Below are 23,854 nucleotides of genomic sequence, written 5' to 3' on the forward strand. Positions count from 1 at the left end.
TGTATGTGACACTTCCTTATGTGGTTACATGGTGGTATCTCATAGCTTTCCTCTTCAATGGCTTTAGTAGGGGTGTCCAACATACGGCGCACAGGCCTAAGCTGACCCACCAAAAAGTCCAAGCAGATGCACTGGACGACTTTGGACACTTTTTATTGATGTATTTGTGAAGATGTTAGTTTTCAGGTGTTTCAGAAGTTAAAAAGCAAGGAGCCGACTTCATGTAAACTGCTGCCTACAAGGCTTTTCCTCCCTGACCAGAGTATAGTTCCCTAAAAAAAACAATGGATATGGCTGTATTTAAAGATATTGAACATAGTGCAACATATTGACAATCAGAAGCTTCAGCCAAAATAATCTGTTTCATATGTTTATCCTAAAAAAATGGGAACCCTATTGCTAAGGCACTGACAAAACTCGACAGTTGAAAATGGTTTGTAAGGCAGAGGAAAAAAAAAAAAAAAATCAGAGTTACATCCGGGTAACTGCGTGCTGCGTCACGCTCCGCCCATGCAGGAAGTAGACATACAAACATAAGGTTGAGGGGGAGGCACCCTACAACACTTGACTTCTCCGTCCGCTCACCAGTAAGTCACTTTACTTTACATAAACGGTGTTGCAGATAAGGAAAAACAACACATTAGGAAATTTTGGGAATGATAATAATCAGGAAGCTTGCCGCTAATTTGATAACACGCCAGAGTTCAGTTAGAAACCATCATAAGGTGGGTAAAAAACTGACGAGACGCTTCCATAAAGAGATAAATGGCACCTTATATAATGTATTTTACTTTCAGATAATCATGTCACGGCGACTCCGTGCACGCAGAACAGACGAGGTGGACAAAAACATTTGGTAAGTGACAATAAATGACACAAAAGGACATACACGGCTCTTACTTTTAATGTTGCATCACGTTTAAAATCTCTGCTTGGACTGGCAGTCTGAACGCAGTCAGGATATTCATCTTAATACAGGATAATCCTTTGTGATTGGTGGAGCAGGGCTGTGGTACACAGCCTGGCTCCAAGTCCCTTTATGATACTTTCTAAATGTATTAAAATGACTCATTTGAATACTTAAATACTCAGTGCAGCTACAGACTGCAACAAGACAAAATTAAAAAAAAAAGAAGTGGTGTTGAGTAACTAAGTATATTGACTCAAGTTCTGTATGAAAGTATTACTTTATCTTGGTAAATATTACTCCACCGCATTTATTTTATAGTTCTGGTTTCAAGATACTTTGCTGATTTAGATAAATAATGTAACATGAGAATCATATAATACATGATAATCGAAATGGTTCGAAATGGTTCCAGGGACTCTGGTAGATCAAAAGGCAGAGAGCATAACATGACTATGATTTTGGGTTATTTTGTGGGTGTTAAATTCTAACTCATAATTAAGGTGACAGCTCTGCAGTGTTTGTTCTGTTTTGCACCAACAGGGTTGAATTCACACAGCTGGCAGCAGAGTGCAAAGCAGTGAACCTTGGACAGGGATTTCCTGACTTCTCTCCTCCTAAATTTCTCCAGGATGCTTTTTGTGAAGCTGTGAGTGGAGGCCCCCAAATGCACCAGTACACCCGAGCTTTTGTAAGTGGAATCACACATATTGGAACACGTAATTCTTCCTGTGAAAGTTAGGAAAGGTTGCTTAGGTTTAGTTAATGTTAGAGTGATTTTTAGGCATTTTTTACCACGATAAATGTTTGCAGAACAAAAAGTCAACATAACTTAATCACCTTATGTTTACATTTCCTTTTGCTCCTCAGGGACATCCCCGTCTTGTAAAAAGTCTCGCTAAATTCTTCAGCAGGATTGTGGGACATGAGATTGATCCTCTTGAAGACGTCCTGGTCACAGTTGGAGCTTATCAGGCTCTCTTCTGTGCATTTCAGGCTCTGATTGATGAAGGGGATGAGGTACGAGAATCAAGTCAAGTCAAAATGTTGAACAGTGCAGCAATGATTAGAAAATATAAAATCAGCAAACACATCAAACATGGACATATATTTAAACATAGTGAATGTGTGATTTAATCTGTGATTAAACACAGGTTAAGAAATTTTCAACTGAAGAAATTTAATGCCAAGAGACAAAGATTTCGCTCTTGGGCCTCAGCACTGGTGATAGCCGAGACTGCAGGCGTTACGTTTTCATTTTGTTTGTCCAACCCATTCCTGTGAGCACGATATCTCTGGAATGCCTTTTGGGAATTTGGCCCAAAAGTTCAGTGATGATCTATTTAGATTGTGGTGGTCATGGCTCAAAGGTCAAGGTCACTGTGACGTTGTCTGTCTCATTCTTGTGAACCCAATATCTCAAGAACACCTTGAACGAATTTCCTCAAATTTGGCACAAACGTCCACTTGGACTCAAGTATGAACTGATTAGAATTTGGTGGTCAAAGGTCAAGCTCACTTTGACCTCACAAAACATGTTTGTGGCTATAAATCAAAAATTCATACACAATTTATGACAAATATTCACACGTCTGTGGATGTAAACTGTTGGCACAACTTGACCGGTTCATAGAGGCATACAACTGCAACACAGTAATTCAAGTGTAAGTTTTAGTAATGTGTGTAAAAATACTACATATTCTAATTTTAGTTACCCTTTAAAAAAACTGATGGAAATTTGTATTTCAGGTTATAATTGTTGAGCCGTTCTTTGACTGCTACCAGCCGATGGTGAAGATGGTTGGGGGAAAGGCAGTCTATGTACCTCTGAGGCCAGTGAGTGGTTTCCACATTTTTTTGCACAATAGTTACAGAGCATGTTCGAACAGCTCAACCTGTGTCTTTGAGTACATGTACAAAAATGTACATCAACCTTTATTTCCTTTTGTTAAACATAAGAAAGTTGAGGGAAGTGCCGTCCTGTCGAGTGGAGACTGGGTTCTTTCTGCTGAGGAGCTGGCCAGTAAATTCACTCCACGCACAAAAGCAATCGTTATCAACACTCCCAACAACCCACTGGGCAAAGTGAGACATTCACCAGTTTAGTTTCTCTTTTTAAAGCCAGCTGAATAATGTGTTCTTGCACATAAACACGGTTAAAACATTTATGTCCGTTCCAGGTTTACAAGACTGAAGAGCTCCAAATGATCGCTGATCTGTGTATCAAACATGACGTGCTGTGCATCAGTGACGAGGTGTACGAGTGGCTGACTTATGACGGAAACAAGCACGTAAAGATAGGTGAGTTAAACAGAATGCACACAAAGTGTAAAGTCACCTTATGTGAATATATTAAATATTTGAATGTTTTGACAGCTAGTCTTCCTGGCATGTGGGAGCGAACCATCACTATCGGCAGTGCTGGAAAGACCTTCAGCGCTACTGGCTGGAAGGTAACGTACAGATTTTCTGAGTATTTAAGTAGTGTATTTTTTTTTTTTAGTACACAGAAAAATGACCTTTTTTTATTATCAGGTTGGCTGGGCCATCAGCTCTGGGCATATCATCAAACACTTGAAAACCATCCATCAGAACTGTGTTTACCACTGTGCTACAGCTGCTCAGGTAAACACATCATTCCTTGAGTATTTTAGAAACACTGGTAATAATAAAACATGTTTTTTTAGTGGTAACTCTTACAGAAGAAGTTTCAGATATAAATTTGGTTCCTCCTGTTGGAATATTTAGCAATGCTGCACAGCTATGACCATAATCAGGGAACTTTTATTTAGAACTTTGGCGTCAATACGAAAGCTTTCAAAATACCAAACAACTAATCTACTTTCAATTTAAAATGGTTATAAAGGAATATATGTTTTTTCCAACCTTTTAAAAGTCCAGCTTTTATAATCTGGAGGGATTTAGTAGTGAGGATTCCAGATTGCAACCAAATAAAAGTTTTTTTCTGGTTAGAATTTCTTCAGCCTTAATTGTTTAGGAGGTTTATGCACTGAATTAATCATTTTATGTTACAAATGAATGTTTCTCCAATGCTGTTTTGCATGTTGGAGACATGCTTAACTTAAGATAGAGGCATTTAAAAGGTTTTTAGCAGGAGACGAATTAGCTGTAGAGAGCTCAGTCTCCAAAAACAAATGGACTCAGTGATTTAAAGCAGTAGAAACACTGAATAAGGTAGTGAGTAAATTAGTTTCATGTTTAAAAAAATATTTGCCGTGTTTGTCTATTCTGGGCTGTTGTAGAAACATGGCGTTGAAACACGGTAATCTCAGTAGACAAGGACGCACTCCCTGTGTAGATATGAGCGGCACATTCTAAGGAAACAAAAACACACTGATTATTACTTTCAGGTGATTTTACACTAAAGAAAATATACCTGGTATATTCAATTTCTTCCAACATATTCCCTAAATCCTACACACAAGCTTCCTCCGTAAAATTTAAGGGGGAGTCATAGTTTAAGAGATTAATCAGACAGATAAATGAGACACACTTTGGTCATTTGGGAGCAACTTGACCAACAACTTTAATATTATATGGAAATGTTTAGAAAATGTTAAGGATAATTTTTCTTTTGCTTTATCAATTATTCATTTAATAATTATTTCAACTTAAGTCACACATCCCAAAATGTAGTTCCCATTTTGCTCCTCTCATCCGTCCCTGCCCTCACCAGGAGGCAGTCGCTCGCGGATTTGAGAGAGAATACGAGCTGTTTGGGACTCCAGAGAGTTACTTCCAACAACTGCCAGCGATGTTGTACCAGAAGAGAAAGAAGCTGGCCTCGTGCCTGGAGAGTGTGGGTTTGCAGCCCATCATGCCGGAGGGAGGCTACTTTATGATCGCAGACATCTCCTCTGTCAGTGAGTAAAGAGCAAACGGCTGCTTTCATCATCGTTCAAAATAATAAAACATTCAGATTTCAAATTTGTTCTTTGCTTACTGCAAGGGATGTACCAAAATATGAATACGTTATTTGGGAAGGCACATATACTAAAAAAGCAAAATACATTATTGCTATAGTTGCTTCATACTATACAGAGGGAAAAAATCATGACTGACATATCTGTGTGTCAGCTGTAATGTTTTTTAATATAGACTCATATCATTGTGGATGACCACAAGATAAAATGCCTATCTGATTGCAACATAGGACTTTGATGTCATCAACCAGTAATTTCATTTATCACACTTTATTAACAAGTGCTTGCTACTTTCTGTAGTCCTTCCCACAGAGCAGGGGGTGAGCTTAGAGCTAACTCTTCCAGCAGGTCAGGGTTTCTTATTCTTCACACATCGACTCCTTAAGAGCAAACTTTATGTGTTATAGTGGTAAAATTGTCACGACTAAGGACTGAGACATGAACAGAGATAAGACTGAGCGCTGCGCTGCTCTCTTAGGTGTGCGTTAGGTGTTTGAAAGCGCAAGAGAAAGGGGTGGGTGGAAGGTGGACTACTGCACACAGTGTTTGTGTAAATTGTTAATAAGTCACTCAGAACATTCTTTTGTCAATTTTTGACCTGACAAACTAAATCCGTGATATTTTCTGGAAAGCTTTCCTGAACCCACCCGGGACTTACAGGTGTGTCTACCCACAGTGCGCATCATAGTTCCCAACTGTCACTCAGGGAAACCCGGTATTGGCAAGAAAAAAGCCCAGGGCTGTATTCACAAAGCTTCCTATCGCAAAAAGTTGCTCCTAGTGACAAAATTCTAAGAAGATTCTCAGAATGATGATATTTCCCCTTAAAAATAAGACAAAGTGTTGCAGGGATAATGTTTGTGATCGATCTCATTAAAGATTTGTTCAAATGTGTCACCCAATACAATAATGATATAACACAGGACATAATGTGAGAACAACACTAAAATATTTGCAACTTAAAAGTTGTTACGGTGCAGCAGTGTGATCACACAAACAGAGCATTCAATCTCATATTGTGACGTAGTTCATTTAATCTTCACTGGGTGCCTGAACCTTCCAGGTTCATAAGAAGGAGTGTCTGTGACAACCAATCACATCTGTTAAAAGAATGCATCACACATAGCAAGAGGGTCAAACACAACTCCTCATAAATGTAACGTCTGTCCCTCCCTTGTTCAGAGTTATTTGGGAATTTTCCTGAATCACTCATAAACTAAAACAATTTGCTAGATTTTTTTAGGCTAAGTTATGCTCTCTTAGGATCTTCTCAGAATGTATGTGAATACGGCCACTGACGTTAAAAAAAAACAGTCAAAATATAAAGAAACACATACACAGCATTATTGGAATTTCAGATTATCTCCTTGTGCTAAGAGAGAGAGGAAAAGCAGACTACAATATGAGGATATGGAATGTATTTAATAATTATTTGCCATTGTTCAATCAATCTATTTGCGGTGTGTATTTGTTGAACGGACTGAGGAAATAAGTAAAAAATATCAGGCAGTTTAAAAAGATGTACACAAAAATAATGTGTTTGCTTTTTCTTAATAATTTTTTTTCTTCTACTTTTGCAAAGTACAGAAATAAGGGAGGGGAATATCAATCACACTAATGGTGGTAATGTTAACGGTTTTCCCTTTTTTTGGGTAGTGTTGTGATTATGTATGAATACATGGAGAGCATAAACAGAGTGGTTTATTGTGGGGATGGACACTGGCGGAGAGTTGATTAAGTGATGTTTTCATGTATTAATGTGTTAAAAAAAAAAACAAGGGTAGGACTAGACAAGCAGATTGCTTATTCCTACTTCTTTCAGACATGAAATGTCAATCCACATTGCTCATTTAAAATCACTGTCAAAAATCAATAAAATCACAAATTACTGCATCTTATTTGATAATGTTTTTGAATGTTTGAAATAAAGTTTTCTCAGTTCAGTTCAATAGATGCTATGAATGCACATCAATTACATTGCTGTTGTATATTATGGAAGAATATAACATTTGTCCAATTCAGCATGACTTCCTTCATAAACTATACCCACTTCTGCTCTTCTATGCAAATACAGATACAGATACTGATCATTTTGTTGGTTCAACAAATACATGTACAGATACAGATAATGATGTCCCAGTCGCTGCCTACCTCTGCTCATTTTTTTTTACAGAGGTGGACATCAGTGTCCAGAGCACTAAGGATGAATCCAATGACTTCAGATTTGTTAAGTGGCTAACAAAAGAAAAGGTAAATATTAAAGACTCAATTAATTCTGAATTTGTTTTGCTTAATATGGATAAATACATTTCTTTTAAAGCAATAAGACAAGTGTTGTAGTGTGTTTTGGTAAAAAGAAAAACTGATTGGATTTGTGTTTTTCTTCAACATTTAATTTTGGTCTGTGGTGATGTATTTGGAATATAATGCGTCTGATTTTTTCTGACTTTTCACGTATGATTTGTCTTTTTTTTCTGCAGGGTTTAGCAACAATCCCCGTCTCTGCATTCTACAGTCCAGAGCACAGACAGGAGTTTGACAAATATGTCCGATTCTGTTTCGTCAAGGTAAGTTCAACATCAGGAACGGAAATTTTTTTGATCCCTCTCCCGCGTCGCTCTTTGACTCACTCTGACTCTCTTTGTCTAACAGGAGGACTCAACTTTGAACGCAGCAGAGGACATCTTGAGAAAGTGGAGTCAGGGACAGTGAAACCGCCCACGATTACAAGTATTATCCATCCAGATTTTACCAGGCTGTTTAAAGCAGCTTGGGTTGCGTCCTCAGTTAAAATTAGCCATATTCAGTGTTTGTGTGCGTGTCTGTGTTAACGCACAGTCAGGTACTTGAAGACAACGTCCACTTTTAGTTTGTCCTACTGCAACTGTAAAAGCAGTCAGGTTTCGACAAAAAAAAAATTCAAATGCTTCTGTCCAATGATTTCAAGCACAAATTCAATGTCATGATTATTTCTAAGTAATTTTAAAGGATTTTTTTCAGTTTTAATTTGAATGATGTCCACCTACTGCATTTCACAATTTAACTACAGAGATATTTGTCCTGGATCAACAAAAATAGTTAAATAAAGCTTTTATTAAATGTATACTTTCTCTGTCTCAGTGTTTGTTTTCTTTGCGACGTTGTCTTCAGGTGACTGCCTTTAAGACACAGGAAAGCTTCAAAATTCATGAGCAGGGAATTTATTGGCATAGTTTATCTTGGAAAACAAAACGTGAGACCCTCTTAACCTTTTGAAAAAAACAGACTTTTAGACACAGGACCTGAGTTGCTAAAGTGCTAACTCTTTCCAGGATTTCAGGATTCTTTTTTGGGGCACTTATTAGCATCCCTCTTGGGTCAGGCAGGTCAGGACTGGGTCATGGTTTGTGGAAAGAAACATTGCTGTTTAGTTTCTCAGTTTCTTTTTTCAGTGCTTTGAGCACCGCAAGCCGAGTGCCATCGAGAGGAGGCAGACAACGCTCTGCAACTCACACCAAAACTATCCAGAGTAATAAACACCACTACAGGTGCAAAGAAAATATTTTTTGATTTTAAGGTGAACAGTCCCTTTAAGAGTAGAGCGGTTGAAGATCATCAACAAAAAAGTCTCGTTTTTCTATTTTCCACATACTGTCTAAGCAGTAACACCATCAAAACTTGCACAAATTCTGTTAAGATAGTAAATAAGCCCATTGCTCTGTCATTACTGTCTCTTGCATATTGTGTGTAGCGCTGTGTGACATTTTAAACACCTCAGGACTCTTACAGGGAAACAAAAGTGGTGTCATATAAAGGTACAGGAGGTTGAAAGGTTGCGGGAAGGAGGGGTGGAGGAGACTGAAGTTTGTTCAATTAGAAACCATCAACAGGTGAGTACAGCAGCAACAGCACTGAAGAGACATTTCTATGATAACTGAAGCTTTTAGTGTATTTGAAATCTGCTTTAATTTCAGATTAACATGTCTGGACGACTGTATGCGCGCAGAACAGACGGCGTGGACAGCAGTTTGTGGTAAGTGATAATGACACCGGTGGACTTTTGACACCTGAGCTGGAGTGAGTTTATTGACACCAGTAAAGTTCAGTCAGCCCGTCAGCAGAGAGCTCTTTGTTGTGGAGTATAAACTGTTTTTAATCAAACCAACCAACTTTGGCTGTAGAAGATAGGAGTTTGGAGTTTGATACAGCTGAGCCTATTGGGCGGCTTCCTCTCCTGCTGGATGTATCGATCATGTTTTCCTCAGCTCCTGCTTAAATGTCCTGAACTTTGTCCTCAAACAGCAACATGAACCCTCAGTTCACTATTAGTTCATTCATTTTTTATTAATTTATTGAAAATCAAAAATCAACTTTTACGCTTTCATACAAATGCAACATTAACCCTTTGAAGCCTGTGCAAATCAGCATGATTTCTTAAAAAAAATATTGGGAAAAACCCCCCACAATGAGCAATAAAAGAGGAAATGACCCAAAATTGGCAAGAAATAAATAAGAAAATTATGTGGAAAAAAGGAAGTTTAAAAGTTAAATTGTGGGAAAAAGTGCTTAGAAACTATAATAATTCTGTTTCATAACTTTAATTATGTAATCATGATAACCATAAATTTAGCTTTCTTCTAGCTTTTTTCCCCTAGCTTTTTGAAAATCATTTTCTGAATATACTTATTCTTTGTCATTTGTGTAACATTTCCTACCAGGTTGCTCACGGGTTTTCATGTTTTTGAAAGAAATCCAATCCATTTGCTCAAGATTCAAAGGATTAAATACCAGTGAAAGGCGTCCGAAAGCAGCAGAGGAAAAGTGATGTTTCAGGTTTCAAAGGCTTTATAACAGTAAACAATACAAATAAGACAGCAGGTCTTATGATACTAGCAAATCAGTATCATAAGACCTGATAACTGGGCATGTTTCCTGATTATACTCTTTAAATTGTGTATTATGATGTATTTATTTCTCTTCTAAAATATTGACAACTGTAGATCCAAGAAAGTATTTATGGAGACGATAAGAAGCAAAAATTGATAAATATTTTTCAAAATAAATTTTCTGTCTATTAACAAAGCAATACTGTTCATTTTACACAAGGGGTTTTCCTTTTACGCTCTGCAAACTTTTATTTTCTGATATAATCATCACTGATATTCGGGCATTTTAGTTGATGAATATCATTGTAAGACTCTAGTTCTAAAAACCTTTATTCTTAAGCATGTCTTAATGTCGTTTACAGTTTTTATTTACTTTAAGTTTATTTTACTGACTAGTCATTATTTAGATTTGATGCAAATTTCCCCACTGTGGGACTAATAAAGGATTATCGTATCGTATCGTATCGTATCGTATCGTATCGTATCGTATCGTATCGTATCGTATCGTATTGCATCGCATCGTATCGTAAAGTATCGTATCATAAAGTATCGTACCTTAAATGACTGGAGTAGAGAGGGCTTGGGGCATATTGTTAAAGACTGTTGTTTAGACTACATTGTGTTTAAATTTCTTATAGTACTATTTACCTTTACAGATAATTTTGACAATGTCATCTTTGTGCTTGACAAGCAGTTTTGCACCAACAGGGTTGAGTTCACGCAGCTGGCAGCAGACTACAAAGCAGTGAACCTTGGTCAGGGATTTCCAGACTTCTCTCCTCCCGAGTTTCTCCAGGATGCTTTCTGTGAAACTGTCAGAGGAGGACCTCAAATGCACCAGTACACCCGAGCTTTTGTAAGTGGAAACACACACTTTGGAACACGTAATTCTTCCTGTGAACATTAGAAAAGGTTGCTTAGGTTTAGTTAAGTGATTTTAGACATTTTTTTTGCCTGGATAAATGTCGCAGAACAAAAAGTGATAATCACCTTCTGTTTGCATTTCCTTTTGCTCCTCAGGGACATCCTCGTCTTGTGAAAAGTCTCGCTAAATTCTTCAGCAGGATTGTGGGACATGAGATTGATCCTCTTGAAGACGTCCTGGTCACAGTTGGAGCTTATCAGGCTCTCTTCTGTGCATTTCAGGCTCTGATTGATGAAGGGGATGAGGTACGAAAATATACTCAAGTCAAAATTTTGAACATTTGAGAGATGATTAGGAAAAGAAGAGGAAAATGGGAAACATTTGTCTTTCAGGTCATAATTATTGAGCCGTTCTTTGACTGCTACCAACCGATGGTGAAGATGGCTGGAGGAAAGGCGGTTTATGTCCCTCTCAGGCCAGTGAGTTCAAAAACATCTTTTGTCACCTCTGTTTAAATTCATACATCATATTTTTGTGTGTATAAATTGGAGATTTCTTCTGTTCTCCCTTAACCTTAATACAGTTTTTACACAGGTTATGTAGACTGATGCCAAATTTCAATATGAAGTATTTTGATATAAAAAAAAACCTTGATATAATTTTTTATATCATTTGAGGTATGTTTTAATGTTTTGTAATATGGCCCCGACATCACTGTTTTTCTTAATGTTTTCTTTGTAATTAATTGAATTATTGATTGGCAATTGTTTTACCACCCTGAGTGTTCCCATGGTTAACCACACCTGCCATCATAGAGCTCATCAACCTAAATATAAGTGTGTTTTCATCTTTTCAAACATTTAAACCTAACAAAGATCCAAGTAGGATAGAAATTTTGTCTTTAATAAACTTGTGTGGCATGGAGTAAGTGTGCAGGCGTTACTTTTTTACTCGTGTACATTTATATATTAACCTTTAAGGGTTTTTTTTCTTTTGAAAAGTCTAAGAAAGTTGAGGGAAGTGCCGTCCTGTCGAGTGGAGACTGGGTTCTTTCTGCTGAGGAGCTGGCCAGTAAATTCACTCCACGCACAAAAGCAATCGTTATCAATACTCCCAACAACCCACTGGGCAAAGTGAGACATTCACCAGTTTAGTTTCTCTTTTTAAAGCCAGCTGAATAATGTGTTCTTGCACATAAACACGGTTAAAACATTTATGTCCGTTCCAGGTTTACAAGACTGAAGAGCTCCAAATGATCGCTGATCTGTGCATCAAACATGACGTGCTGTGCATCAGTGACGAGGTGTACGAGTGGCTGACTTATGACGGAAACAAGCACGTAAAGATGGGTGAGTTAAACAGAATGCACACAAAGTGTAAAGTTGCGTAATATTAACCCTTTGAAACCCAGAGCGACTTTCCTTGTAGTACTTTCAGATGCCTTTCACAAGTATTTAAACCTTTGAACCTTGAGCACATTAGTGCAATTTCTGTTAGAAACATGGGGGGAAAAGGCAATGAGCAACTTGGTAATAAATGTTTTACAAAGTGCAAGAAATTTGATTTAGAAATTTCTTTTTAAAAAGCTAGGGGAAAAAAAAGAACAAAGCTAGGGAAAAAGTATTCATAATAATCACAGTTACATCTTTAAAAATATGTTACTAAACTCTTTGTTTGTTTTTTTTTTTACTTTTCAGCTAGTTTTCTTTGGGTTTTGGGTCATTCCTTCTTTTTTTGCTCATTGCCTTCTTCCAATGTTTTTGAAAGAAATCAAGCCAGTTTGCTCAGGTTTTAAAGGTTTAATATATGAAATATTTCAATGTTTTGACAGCCAGCCTTCCTGGCATGTGGGAGCGAACCATCACTGTCGGCAGTGCTGGAAAGACCTTCAGCGCTACTGGCTGGAGGGTAATGCACAGACTACCACAGTTACAAAGTCACATTAGTCGCTGCACTACAACTTACGTTTGTTTGTTTGTTTGTTTGTTTGTTTGTTTGTTTGTTTGTTTGTTTGTTTGTATGTTTTCAGGTTGGCTGGGCTATTAGCTCGAAGCAAAACATCAAACGTCTGAAAGCCATGCATCAGATGTCTGTCTTTGATTGTGCAACTGCTACTCAGGTAAAGACATCATTTTTTGAAGATGATAAATATTGTTATTGCAATGAAACATTAATTCATAAGCTTTTATCACAAAAGGCAGCTATAGCTCTGGTATTAATTATTTGCATTTTTGCAAAAGCTTGAAGCTGCTTCAGCTTTTTGTCTTGATTCTTGAAACCATTTATTTTCGTTGTTTTGTATTACAGGCACGTCTGCATATCTGTGAGTGTTTTAAAGGGGACCTATACCAAATTCCATAAGACTGTCCAAAAATATTAGTAAACATGAGCAACTCTCTCCCAAAATCCAGAAACGGAGAGTGCTAACACTACAACGTGCAATGTCATACAGTAAAAAGTCTCAAAACGTGTTTTTGGCCATTACAAGAATTCATGCACTAATTATGACAAAATTTCATGCAAATGTCTAACAGGACAGAATGATGAAGTGCTCATATTTTTTATCCAAAAGGTCAGTTTCATTGTGACATCATAATGTTCTGCAAAAAAAATGTTTTTCTGACATTCAACGTTAAACCATATGGCCGATAACGCTAGCTTTTTTTTTTTATTCTTTTTTTTTTAACAAGCTCTATCATGGCACTTTTTTTGGCACCTTATTTACACTAATATAAATATTTGTTTTATTTTTGTGTATATTTTTCCACATGCTCATACAATGACTTGAATACAGATCAGTGTGTTTATTTATTTAATTTCGTTTTTAATTTATTTGCATGTTTGTTTGTTTGTTTAAAGAATGGTGGGGAGGATATATACTCAGCTGGAGGTTTTCCACTTGAAAAGTCAGCTTGTCAGTGCTCTCTGGTGGACAAACTGTGTAATAGTGACACTGTTCCTAAATTATCTCAGACCTCAGGTTTGGCCTATCTGTGCTGAAATGCGTTTATTTTGTGCAACATAAACCAATATAAGTATCTTTGTAAAAACCTTATATCGGCCAATATGATGCAAATTTATTAGTCTAATGTAAAGTCTGATTAAAACATGTTAGAAAGACGCTTCGGGGAAATATAGATAAATTTCCCCCTTTCAAATTTTCTCAAATTTAATTTCCATAAGCCTTGTTGACAAGGTTATTCTCTCTATCAGCCAGATTTCATGGATGATATCATACACTGTTCAACACAAAGTCATTTCTTTTCTAGCATCTACATGAAATATTTAAAGTATTTTGTTTAATATTTGTAGATGTTAAAAGGAACAAAAAGGGTTTGTCTCACTTAATTTTTTCTCCAAATATATAGCTACTAATCCTTACAAGATATATTCTGTTTTATATCTGTTTCTGCATGTAATGTTCTGTTTTAGTCCTGTGTATCTCCTTCTGCTTTTCTCATCCGTCCCTGCCCTCACCAGGAGGCAGTCGCTCGCGGATTTGAGAGAGAATACGAGCTGTTTGGGACTCCAGAGAGTTACTTCCAACAACTGCCAGCGATGTTGTACCAGAAGAGAAAGAAGCTGGCCTCGTGCCTGGAGAGTGTGGGTTTGCAGCCCATCATGCCGGAGGGAGGCTACTTTATGATCGCAGACATCTCCTCTGTCAGTGAGTTCTCCAGTTTCCCTCCCACTAGACTGGTTTCAAACCATTGAATTTATTTCGATCTTAATTCAAAGGTAAAATAAAGAACATCTCAACTGATTTCATCTGTCATTTAATAATCAATATTCTGTTGTGTCATTTATTGCTGCCTGCTAAACACTTCAGAGCCTTTTGCACCACAGTGACTAAATAAACCAAGACAGCTGCAGATTGAACACTTTATTTTTTAGGAGAGAACAGTGTATCTATGACTAACTTTTACTTTTTCTCAGAGGTGGACCTCAGTGATTCCATGAGCTCTGAGGATGAACCATATGACTTCAGATTTGTTAAGTGGCTGACCAAAGAGAAGGTGAAACAGAAAATATGGTGAAAACTTTATTGAATTTTATTTCAGATAAAAAAAAATCAATCTAGATCAATAATGTAAGTGTTGTATGATATGCAATATTTACATTGTCTTGTTTTATTTCCTCTCAGCTTCTTTTGATGTTTTTTGGCTTTTTTGTCCTCAGGGTTTAGCAACAATCCCCGTCTCTGCATTCTACAGTCTGGAGCACAGAAAGGAGTTTGACAAATACATCAGATTCTGTTTCGTCAAGGTAAACAAATGTTGATTTCTTACACTGAGCTGAATCTGACTTTGATTCTACCGTTTCATCATGTTGCTCTTTGACAGTCGTTCTGAAACTCATTCTTTTTTGTGTAAAGGAGGACTCCACTCTGGATGCAGCTGTGGGAATACTGACAAAATTTGGTCAAAGGCAGTAATACCATTCACAAAGTGGTGCACACGCAGTCATACAGTCTTGTCCCCCCAAATGTACACTTAAGGGTACTATAAGGTGCACAAACACAGCTTGGATTTGCAGTTTTTATTCGCACTATACTGGTTAAAGGACACAGTCTTTCAAACTCTGCATCCAAAAGGTTAAATAAAGCTTTTAAGAAATTCTTATCTTCACTTAGTTATCATTTCTTAACTTCTCTGTTCCATAGCCTTATTGGCACAGTGTATGTGCTATAATTAACGTGAATGGACTTTTGGTATCCATAAACTGTGTAAACAACCTAAAAATTAAATTAAATTAAATTAAATTAAATTAAATTAAATTAAATTAAATTAAATTAAATTACAGATTAAAAAAGCATTATTTACAGCAATAATCGATCAAAAAAAAAAAAAAAAATCAAACATTAAGAATATCTTGTAGTTGTTGTTATAATCAGCCTTAAACATAATTGCCCGTTTTAGGATCTTAATTCAAGTAAACAGAAACAAAAAGTAAACAGTTGAAGGACAAAACCTCTATCTAATCTCAGTTATGTGTTAAGAATGTGCATTTAATTGATTTAATAAAACGTTCGGCTATTTTCAGCCAGATCCAGACAGTTTGTGACCACAATCAACGGACTTTTATTTTGAAACACGAATTGCGACCCGGAAGTGTCTAAACTTCACGTGTTGGTGCGTGTAAAAATGTCTACCGGCGTTGCAGCGAAAAGACCCAAAACTGTGCCCTCTCAGGTAACATTACTCTATTGTTTTACAAAACTATATTGCACTTTTTTCGTGGCATCAAATATAATGTGCCTGTGGATTTTTACAGCCGGAAGAGAGGGTGGACTGGAAGAAAAGGAAAGCAGAAAGTGAGTAAACAGTTAGCTACATGTAGCTAAACAGCTAAATGTGTTTGGTTAAAGCACGCTGTTTATTTCTTATAACGCCAATTTTAAGTGTCTAAAGGTGTCTTTGTTGAAAAGAGATGTGTGTATGTAGTTTATTTTATATAACATTAAGTGACGTAGAGTCTTAGTACTTCCTGTGATGTTTTAGTAAGTATTTGGTCAAAAGTTAGTAAGTTCTTGTATTTTTAAACTCTAAAAAAGTATTGCCATGTAACATTTATCAATTAAGATGCAGAACCGCGCTCATAAAACTGGATTTTATTGATTAAGTGTCCCCAAATCTCCAATTTGTCTGAAAGGGCTTTAAAATTTGTGATATGATAGCCTTTATTGTAATGCTTGTTTATCTTTTGTGACATGATCTCTTTTTTAAGCTGAAAAAGGTTCACACATACATCCATCCTTTATTGATTTATTTTTAATCAATCATGTACAATAATTGGGGAAGCAACTCATTAAAAAATGATCCATGTTTAATTTCTGTGAGATTATGGTAAGCAGAATAGCATTAGCAAACTCTTGGTTGTTTCTTTTACCTAAATATAACATATTAGTTTTGTTTGAGAACCACTGGGGGTTTCAGGATGAGTAAAAAAAAATCTTTTTGTCAAAATCATTTATTTTTATGCCATTTTTTCTGATCTTTGTTTGTTTTTTTTCTGTACCTGCTGGCTACTTTCACCTGCATAGCCCTCTCCAAATCCTTGGAGGCCACCAACTAATGCTTATTTTCCTCAGCAATTAATCTGCCAGATGTATTTTTGATTGTTGATTAATAGTTCAGTCTAAAAAATTTTAGAGTGTTTAAAAATGTCATAATATCTCAAAGTCCAAATGGAAATGTCTTGCTCTTTCCTAAAAAACAGTCCAAAACCTAAAGACAGTCAGTTTACTACCATATCAGATAAAAAAGGCTAAAGCAGCAAATATTCACAACCAATAAACTGGATCATCTCTGCTTAAACAAGACCTGCTTGATTATTAAATAAATAAATAAAAGTACTGCTAATTAAGTAATAAACTAATTGTTTCAGCTCTGAACTCTTCAGATGGAATCAAACCCGAGGGTTAAAAATCACGCTTGGGTTGACCTGCTAATAAACTTAAATGGGGTCACATGTAGGTCTTACCTCATTTTTAAAGATCACAAACTGAAAAGGTTTCAATTTGGATATCTTAAGTCTGTCTTACATATGTTGTATTTTCTTATGAATGTCAATTGTTGCTCCTCGATGACAGTAAAAGAGGCTAAGAAGAAAAAGAAAGAGGGTAAGCTGATCAAACAGTTGGAAAAGCAGAAACAGCAAGACGCCGCAGATGGAGCGCACCATGAACAAAGCCAAAACAAAAAAGGTAACTTTGTGATTTTATGTCATGGATTGCTGTTATAGATATGAATGGAGCGCTGTAATGTGTGACGTGTGCATGTGTCCGTTAGGTCGGGCTTACACGGTGAGCGTGGCTCTGCCAGGCTCTGTCCTGGATAACGCTCAGTCCACTGAACTCCGTACATACCTGGCTGGACAGATCGCCCGAGCCTGCGTCGTGTTCTGTGTCGACGAGATCGTCGTGTTTGACGAACAAGGGGAAGATGTCAAGTAAGTTAACCCTCAAAGACCTGGTTCGACATCTTTTTTCTTGTGTTGTGATGCCTCTTACAAGCTATTTAACCCTTTAACCTGAGCAAATTGGTTTGGTTCCTTTCAAAAACGGGAGGGGTGGGGGGGGACTGAAAATTAGTTTTAAAAAGGGGGGAGAATTATTAGAATAAGATCAAAAACTTGGGAAAGATATCCAGAAAAAATACATTTTGAATCATTGTATTTATACATTTAAAATTATGTTACAGGAAGAATGTATACATATATTTTACATTTTTTTTGTTTTTTACCTTTTAGTTTTTTACTAATTTTCTGATAATTTTCGTGAAACTCTTTTACTAATGTCTTGCTAATTTTTGGGCCATGTGTTGTTAAGTTCCCCATTTCTTTCTCCCTGGAAAAAAACACTCCCCTAAACCACCACAAAGCTAATAAAAAAAGATTTTTTTGTCCACAGGAGCGTTGAAGGAGAATTTAAAGGTGTTGGGAAGAAAGGACACGCTTGTATTCAGCTTGCCAGAATACTTCAGTACCTGGAATGTCCACAGTAAGTAGGACTGTATTAAACCAGATCACAGATATAAGCTTATTTTATCAGATTGAGATTACAGCTTTTCTTCTCCACCAGGTATCTGCGCAAGTGGTTTTTCCCAAAGCATCAAGATTTACAGTATGCAGGTGAGAGTAAATCATATTATTTCCATACATTCATTTACAGCAGGGGTTTTCTGGCTCTGACACTGTGTTGTGTCCTTCCCCAAAAATTAGAGGATCTAGTCAGCGGTTTCTGTTCGCAATGTACCCACAGATGCTCTGATAAATATCACAGGGTTACTTTGATACTGAAAAAAAGCCATGATTATCAGGCCATTTCTGTGGTTATAAGGAGCTCATGTTTTCTATAATTTCCATTGAGATATAGCCTATTGATGTTCAGAGGATCTAAACATGATTGTGTGTGTGTGTGTGTGTGTGTGTGTGTGTGTGTGTGTCTGTCTGTCTGTCTGTGTGTCTGTGTGTTCAGATTTGACTTAGTTGTGACTCTGAGGAGTACAATGACACAAAATGCTGCAATCAGGCACAAAGCTATACAGCATGGTATGATTTTTGCTCAACTTATTAATACACAGATACCACTTGTAAGAGTATTTAAATCATTAGTATTAAATATATAAATATATAATAATATAAAGACACACTTAACCTTTGGTAGCCTATAAGAATAATAAGATGAATTGCTTTCTCAGGCCACTTGATACATTTTGCTGCAATGAAAATGATGAAGATGAACAGACTGAAAATTTTATCTTCTTAGAGAAAACAATTTTTTGGACATAATTTGCATTAAATTGTCCCAAATATATCTTATCACAATACTCAGCAATTGCGACATGTTTAAAATTGCAATAATATTGTAATGTTGTTGGTCCTCTGGTGATTCCCACCTCTAGCTTGTTGTGTTATTCTGAAATAAAGTTCTGTCTATATTTTGCTACTGCTTCTGACAAATTGTGTATAAATTAGGGCTGTTAAACAGTAAGATTTTAAAATCACAATTAATTAATACATTTTTTCACCACATGTTGTCAATTCTATTATTTTGCATTTCAAAACAGTTGTGAAGTCCATATTGACAAGGTGAAGCAACGCTTACCAGATTGTCTTGATTAGGAGTCAGACGATACCAAAAAAACCTCATTGGACCATTGAAAAGGGGGCATGTCTGTAAAGGGGAGGCTCATGGGTACTCACAGATCATTCAGATGTCTGGAGGTCAGAGGTCAAGGGACTCCTGTTAATAAATGGCCGTGGCATTTTTCCATTGCCAAAAATGTAGCCTAACTTTGCCGCGTTATTCCGCCCCCTTATTGAGAAGCTAGCATGAAATGGTTGGACCACTGGATTTATGAAGTCTTCCTTTTCAAATGAGTTTCAGGTGATAACAGTATCACTGTAGCTTTCAAACTCAGCCTGGTGCAGCCTCGTAAAGATGGGAATGTTGGCCGGCAATTAATGCAAATTTAAAAAATAAACTCAATAAACTCTAACAATTTCCATTCTTTTGCAGCAGCTGCACCAGTAACAAAAGCAACCTGTTATTTCTGTTTCCTGCTACACAAGAATCACACAGGACTATTGTCTCTGCAGCAAATTATACAGAGGGTGTATTTTCGATTGTATCATCAGTGCAATCAGGACTTCAAAATGAAGGCGAAAGAAGACATGTTTTCACGTTACTGGCCTTTTTTTTTCTTACCAGGTTTGCTGAACCCTTTAGATAGCCCTCACCACATGAGGATCGATGATGAATCAGAATACCGGGAAGGAATCGTCCTCGAGAGGCCGATCAAACAAGGAAAAGGCTCATTGGTTAACTGTGGAATGAGGAAGGTGAGCACGTCATAAAGGTCATCATCCGATGCAACATCATGATCAAAAATATCGCCTTTACAGGCTGCAACTAAAGATTAGAGGCCCAAAGTGTAGGATTTATCGATATATATTGGAAGTTTATTCTCTTAGGTGTATTATCACCTACAAATAAAAATTGTCCATCTTTTTACAGTAGCCCAGAATGGACACACCAAACACTGGCCCTAGACAGGACCATATATTTTCAAATCAGCCACTGTAGTTTTTTTTTTTTTTTTTGCATGAAACTGTTTTATTTAGTGATATAAATCATAGTCGGTTTGTTTTGGAGAGAAACACATCTCCATGGACGATTTGACTTCCAGTAAAAACCTATAGAACATCTGGATTTTAGGTTATCAGACAAAAAAGTGAGCGCACAATAGCAGGTGCTGGGTTAGCAGCCAGACAACTTCATTCAGTGTTTTTACCAGTTTATATCACGAGTTTATGATCAAAGAAAATTTCAGAAAATACTCATATTGAACAGACTAAAACCAGTGAATTTTTGCCTTTTTTGTGCCTTAACAAATGAGTCAGAATTGTTGCAGATGACTACAAGTCTGTTGATTTGATCATAACTCAAATAGCTTGAACTCTGTCCACCTGCAGGATGTTCGGATCGATAAGCAGCTGCAGTCTGGACTTCGAGTCACAGTGAAGCTCGATAAGACACAGAATCAAGGTAATTTTGTCCGTCTGATGGACATTTTTATTGTTTGATTTATGCTTTCTCTGAGAAAGTTCCTCAATATGTTTTAAGATTCTGCAAATCAGTTCAGTGTGTGTGTGTCTGTCCATCATCCTCAGAGAGTAAACTGTGTAAAGGCGTGGTGGTGGCTCCTCACCTGCCCAGGACCGAAGGAGGTCTCTACTGGGGTTACACTGTCCGCCTGGCATCTTGCCTCAGTAGGTTTTCCACACTTGTGAGACATGTTTTTTCCAGATTAACCTCCAACGTCATGCCAACCTGAAAACATTGTTTTGATAATACAGGTGCAGTTTTTACAGAGAGTCCGTATGAAGAAGGATACGATCTGACGGTTGGCACATCAGAGCGAGGCAGCAACGTCGACCAAACAACTCTGTCACCTTTCAAGTATGTTCAGAGCCAATAAGCGTCATATATTTTTTTAATTAGACATGCCAGACTGAAATATACAAACAATTACTTGATGAATTGCCACCAAACACAATAACTTTGGCGATTTCATAACTTTTCCTCTTTCACCATCATCAGGTCAAAATTTAAATTTGTCTAGAGCAGTTTATACACATGTATCAAAAAGTGTACTCGCAGAATCAAAGATAAACATAATCCCTATGTTAAATTATGCATCCCTCAAGTTCCCTAATGATTACATTTCTGTTTTTTTCATTGTTTACATGCACATTATTATCATGCGCAACAGGATAAAAATACTTTTTTCTGGGACTTCAGGGCTCTAGAGTCAGTGTCGTTGCTGGTCAGTGTAGGCTTTATCATTTGTATATCATTTGTATATGGCATAGGTAATTCTCAGAAGAATTTTTTTAATAACTCCAACCTCAGAAAGCCCAATCATCAACATAACTGAACACCCTCGAGTGCATGTGGGGCCTTCAGTGTATAGCAATGCATCATATTTAATGAGCTGGTCGTTTTTGGTATGTAAAATAATTAGTAACTAAAGCAGTTAAAAATATAGTGAAGTAAAAAGTACAATACTTCCCTCCCAAATGTAGTGGAGTATAGCTTGGCATAAGATGGATACACTTGAGTACAATTTCAAAGTAGTTCTACTTTACATAAGAACAGTACTAGAGGAAATGTACTCAGTTACTTTCCACCAGTGCATGTTGTAAAGCTAAATGAAGTGATCATGGTAAACATTATACCTGCTAGACATCTGCATGTTAGCTTTGTCCTTGTGTGTCCTTTTGTTATGTTTGTCAGCTAGCTTAGATTAGCATTTAGCTCAAAGCACCACTCACAGAGGGTTTTTTTAAACACGGGTAAACCTGCTAAATACTGTATTTCCCACTGCCAGTGAACAATTTGTCTGACTCTCTGTAAGCTTTTGTGTGTGTTTGGGTTGTTTTGTTGGTGTGTCCGTGCAACATCATGGACAGGCAGGAGAACAGGTAAACAGTTGACAGCACCAAGGTCAGAGGTCTTTGAAAACTTTTCAGTGGTTTCTACATATTTCTTCATTATTAAGTCTCTCTTTCACGGTGAAGATGTATTTTGATCAGTGTTTTAGCTGCTTAGGAGGAGATGGATGGTAATTAGTGATGCCATGTCATTGCATTTCGCCAGTTAAGGAGCTGATACTTATGTTTTTAACAATCAATGCCAATCAGAGCCGGAGGCGATACACACCCGTGTCTACTGCAGAGTCAATTGACCCGGGTGTGAATGCCAATCATATTCTTTCACATTGCATTAAAAAGCCAGGTGTAAGCAGGGTTTGTTTTTTTTTGCAGGCATTAATGGCATCAATTTAGGGCCTGAGCAACTCAAAATTTCCCCTGTGCAATCTTAAGATCTCTGAAATGAAAAGTTGTGCAAATTTTGAGTTTTTATCAAACGATGTGGCTATGGCAAGACATGAAACTTCCATGTTTCACCCCGAAACAGGAAGTGGTTCATAACTCAAATGTTCATAGTGCAATCTGCCCTTAACTTCACAAGTTTGACAAGAGTTCTGGCCCAAAGATACATGCAAATCATGAGTTGCAATTATAACATGGTATATTGCTCCTGGCTTGTTGATCAGATCTACCTCAAATGTGGTCAGGAAAACCTTAAGATCTCGATGATGCTTATTTTGCGAAGTTTGTGAGTTTTCATCCAACATTGTTGCCATTGCAACCTAAAGAATTTAGATGTTTTTGCATGACAAAGAGAGCTGTCGTGCCTCTGAATAAGATTCCAGGCCTGAAGACATCGACATGCTAACATTGACTCAGAGGCCATAAAGCCACAACACAAACATGTCATTTAAGTGATGTGTGTTCTCAAGCGCAACATAGTAAACACGGGAAGTGGCGCACAATTTGAAAAGCATTTCCAGCGCCATGGACTACACGTGGAAAACAACGGCTAAGCTGTGTGCTCAGTTTCCAGCGGCCAGCCAACCGGCGCCCTGACATCAGGAAGGTGCGAGGACCTGTTCATCGCTGCTTGCAACTTTAATATCATTTTGTTTTCATAATTTAAACTTGGCTTTTTTCTACATTTTTAGGCATCTTTTGGTAGTTTTTGGAGGTCTTCAAGGACTGGAGGCCAGTGTAGACTCTGACCAAAACTTGGATGTGACTGACCCCAGTGTTTTATTTGACCTTTACCTCAACACATGCCCCGGTCAGGGCAGCAGGACCATTCGCACAGAGGTGAGGAGCTTTTAATACAACACAATTGTTGTATCACTGAACTTTGTGACAAAATAAATCGACAGTCTTTTATAAGCAAATGCATGCGAGTCTGTAAGCAGTTTGGATGAAACAAAACTGTTTTGCTCATCGATGTGAGGCAGTATGTCAATTTTTCCTATTTTCTATTCAACAGGAGGCCATCTTGGTTTCCATGGCGGCAATGAGACAGAAGATCACAGCAGCCTTTTCAGATGTTTCCAACGGTTCATTAAAGAATTAGTGATGGAGGAAAACAAAGACATGCTGGCAGAAGTTTTATCATCTAACTGGTCTTCACCATGGAGTTGTTCATCTTCCACTGTAAGACCTTTGTAGCATTTCTTACTGTCTAAACAGCTTTTATCTCAAACTTCACATCAGTGCATCATGCGCAGTCAGCACTGGATACCTTCTTATTTGATCTCCGATCTGTATGTCTGTGTTTGTAGATGTTTGATAAATTGTACATATTTAAATACAAATACTATCCAGAGACTTGAACTGACTCATG

At 37.2% G+C, this 23,854-nt stretch overlaps 3 protein-coding genes across 5 annotated transcripts; all 3 read left to right on the top strand.

Annotated features, from left to right (window-relative positions):
* Nucleotides 1–497: 497 nt before the first annotated feature.
* kyat1 (kynurenine aminotransferase 1) lies at nt 498–7,954 on the top strand. Of its 2 annotated transcripts, none has more exons than XM_042509159.2 (13): nt 498–587; nt 798–856; nt 1,451–1,598; nt 1,778–1,927; nt 2,657–2,743; nt 2,867–2,992; nt 3,088–3,208; nt 3,284–3,360; nt 3,443–3,532; nt 4,605–4,791; nt 7,025–7,101; nt 7,332–7,418; nt 7,504–7,954. In XM_042509159.2, exons 2-13 carry the CDS (start codon nt 804–806, stop codon nt 7,561–7,563), a joined length of 1,263 nt encoding a protein of 420 aa, XP_042365093.2. In that variant the 5' UTR covers nt 498–587; nt 798–803; the 3' UTR covers nt 7,564–7,954. The 2 variants fall into 2 exon arrangements, with proteins under 2 accessions (XP_042365093.2, XP_042365092.2); XM_042509158.2 differs by having other exon boundaries at nt 548–725.
* A 136-nt stretch (nt 7,955–8,090) lies between these two features.
* LOC121959912 (kynurenine--oxoglutarate transaminase 1-like) lies at nt 8,091–15,209 on the top strand. 2 transcript variants are annotated; one of them, XR_015775267.1, is made up of 13 exons: nt 8,091–8,720; nt 8,805–8,863; nt 10,425–10,572; nt 10,737–10,886; nt 10,974–11,060; nt 11,583–11,714; nt 11,810–11,930; nt 12,413–12,489; nt 12,611–12,700; nt 14,062–14,248; nt 14,518–14,614; nt 14,761–14,847; nt 14,957–15,018. XR_015775267.1 is itself a non-coding variant. In XM_088071581.1 (13 exons), the coding sequence occupies exons 2-13, from the start codon at nt 8,811–8,813 to the stop codon at nt 15,014–15,016; spliced, it is 1,272 nt and encodes a 423-aa protein (XP_087927707.1). In that variant the 5' UTR covers nt 8,091–8,720; nt 8,805–8,810; the 3' UTR covers nt 15,017–15,209. The 2 variants fall into 2 exon arrangements, 1 of the variants encoding a protein (XP_087927707.1); XM_088071581.1 differs by having other exon boundaries at nt 14,518–14,597; nt 14,957–15,209.
* Nucleotides 15,210–15,620: 411 nt separating this feature from the next.
* On the top strand, nt 15,621–23,838 carry spout1 (SPOUT domain containing methyltransferase 1). Its single transcript, XM_042509259.2, has 12 exons — nt 15,621–15,773; nt 15,856–15,895; nt 17,174–17,287; nt 17,373–17,532; nt 17,993–18,082; nt 18,164–18,213; nt 19,796–19,926; nt 20,560–20,632; nt 20,758–20,856; nt 20,944–21,046; nt 23,175–23,322; nt 23,498–23,838. Exons 1-12 carry the CDS (start codon nt 15,726–15,728, stop codon nt 23,582–23,584), a joined length of 1,143 nt encoding a protein of 380 aa, XP_042365193.2. The 5' UTR covers nt 15,621–15,725; the 3' UTR covers nt 23,585–23,838.
* Nucleotides 23,839–23,854: the final 16 nt, after the last annotated feature.

This window comes from Plectropomus leopardus, chromosome 20 (genome assembly GCF_026936395.1).
Source record: "Plectropomus leopardus strain MGB_pleo_1.0 chromosome 20, ASM2693639v1, whole genome shotgun sequence".
NCBI classification, from domain to species: Eukaryota; Metazoa; Chordata; class Actinopteri; order Perciformes; family Serranidae; genus Plectropomus; species Plectropomus leopardus.

What these genes read in the sequence shown, in the direction of transcription:
- kyat1 (XM_042509158.2), top strand. Translation starts at nt 657, where the DNA reads ATGATAATAATCAGGAAGCTTGCCGCTAATTTGATAACACGCCAGAGT. An exon ending in CAGTTAGAAACCATCATAAG is followed by an intron (nt 726 to 797) that starts GTGGGTAAAAAA and finishes TTTTACTTTCAG; the next exon opens with ATAATCATGTCACGGCGACT. An exon ending in GAGGTGGACAAAAACATTTG is followed by an intron (nt 857 to 1,450) that starts GTAAGTGACAAT and finishes TTGCACCAACAG; the next exon opens with GGTTGAATTCACACAGCTGG.
- LOC121959912 (XM_088071581.1), top strand. Translation starts at nt 8,811, where the DNA reads ATGTCTGGACGACTGTATGCGCGCAGAACAGACGGCGTGGACAGCAGT. An exon ending in TTTATGTCCCTCTCAGGCCA is followed by an intron (nt 11,061 to 11,582) that starts GTGAGTTCAAAA and finishes TCTTTTGAAAAG; the next exon opens with TCTAAGAAAGTTGAGGGAAG. An exon ending in CGCAGACATCTCCTCTGTCA is followed by an intron (nt 14,249 to 14,517) that starts GTGAGTTCTCCA and finishes ACTTTTTCTCAG; the next exon opens with AGGTGGACCTCAGTGATTCC.
- spout1 (XM_042509259.2), top strand. Translation starts at nt 15,726, where the DNA reads ATGTCTACCGGCGTTGCAGCGAAAAGACCCAAAACTGTGCCCTCTCAG. An exon ending in ACAAAGCCAAAACAAAAAAG is followed by an intron (nt 17,288 to 17,372) that starts GTAACTTTGTGA and finishes TGTGTCCGTTAG; the next exon opens with GTCGGGCTTACACGGTGAGC. An exon ending in GCAGGACCATTCGCACAGAG is followed by an intron (nt 23,323 to 23,497) that starts GTGAGGAGCTTT and finishes TCTATTCAACAG; the next exon opens with GAGGCCATCTTGGTTTCCAT.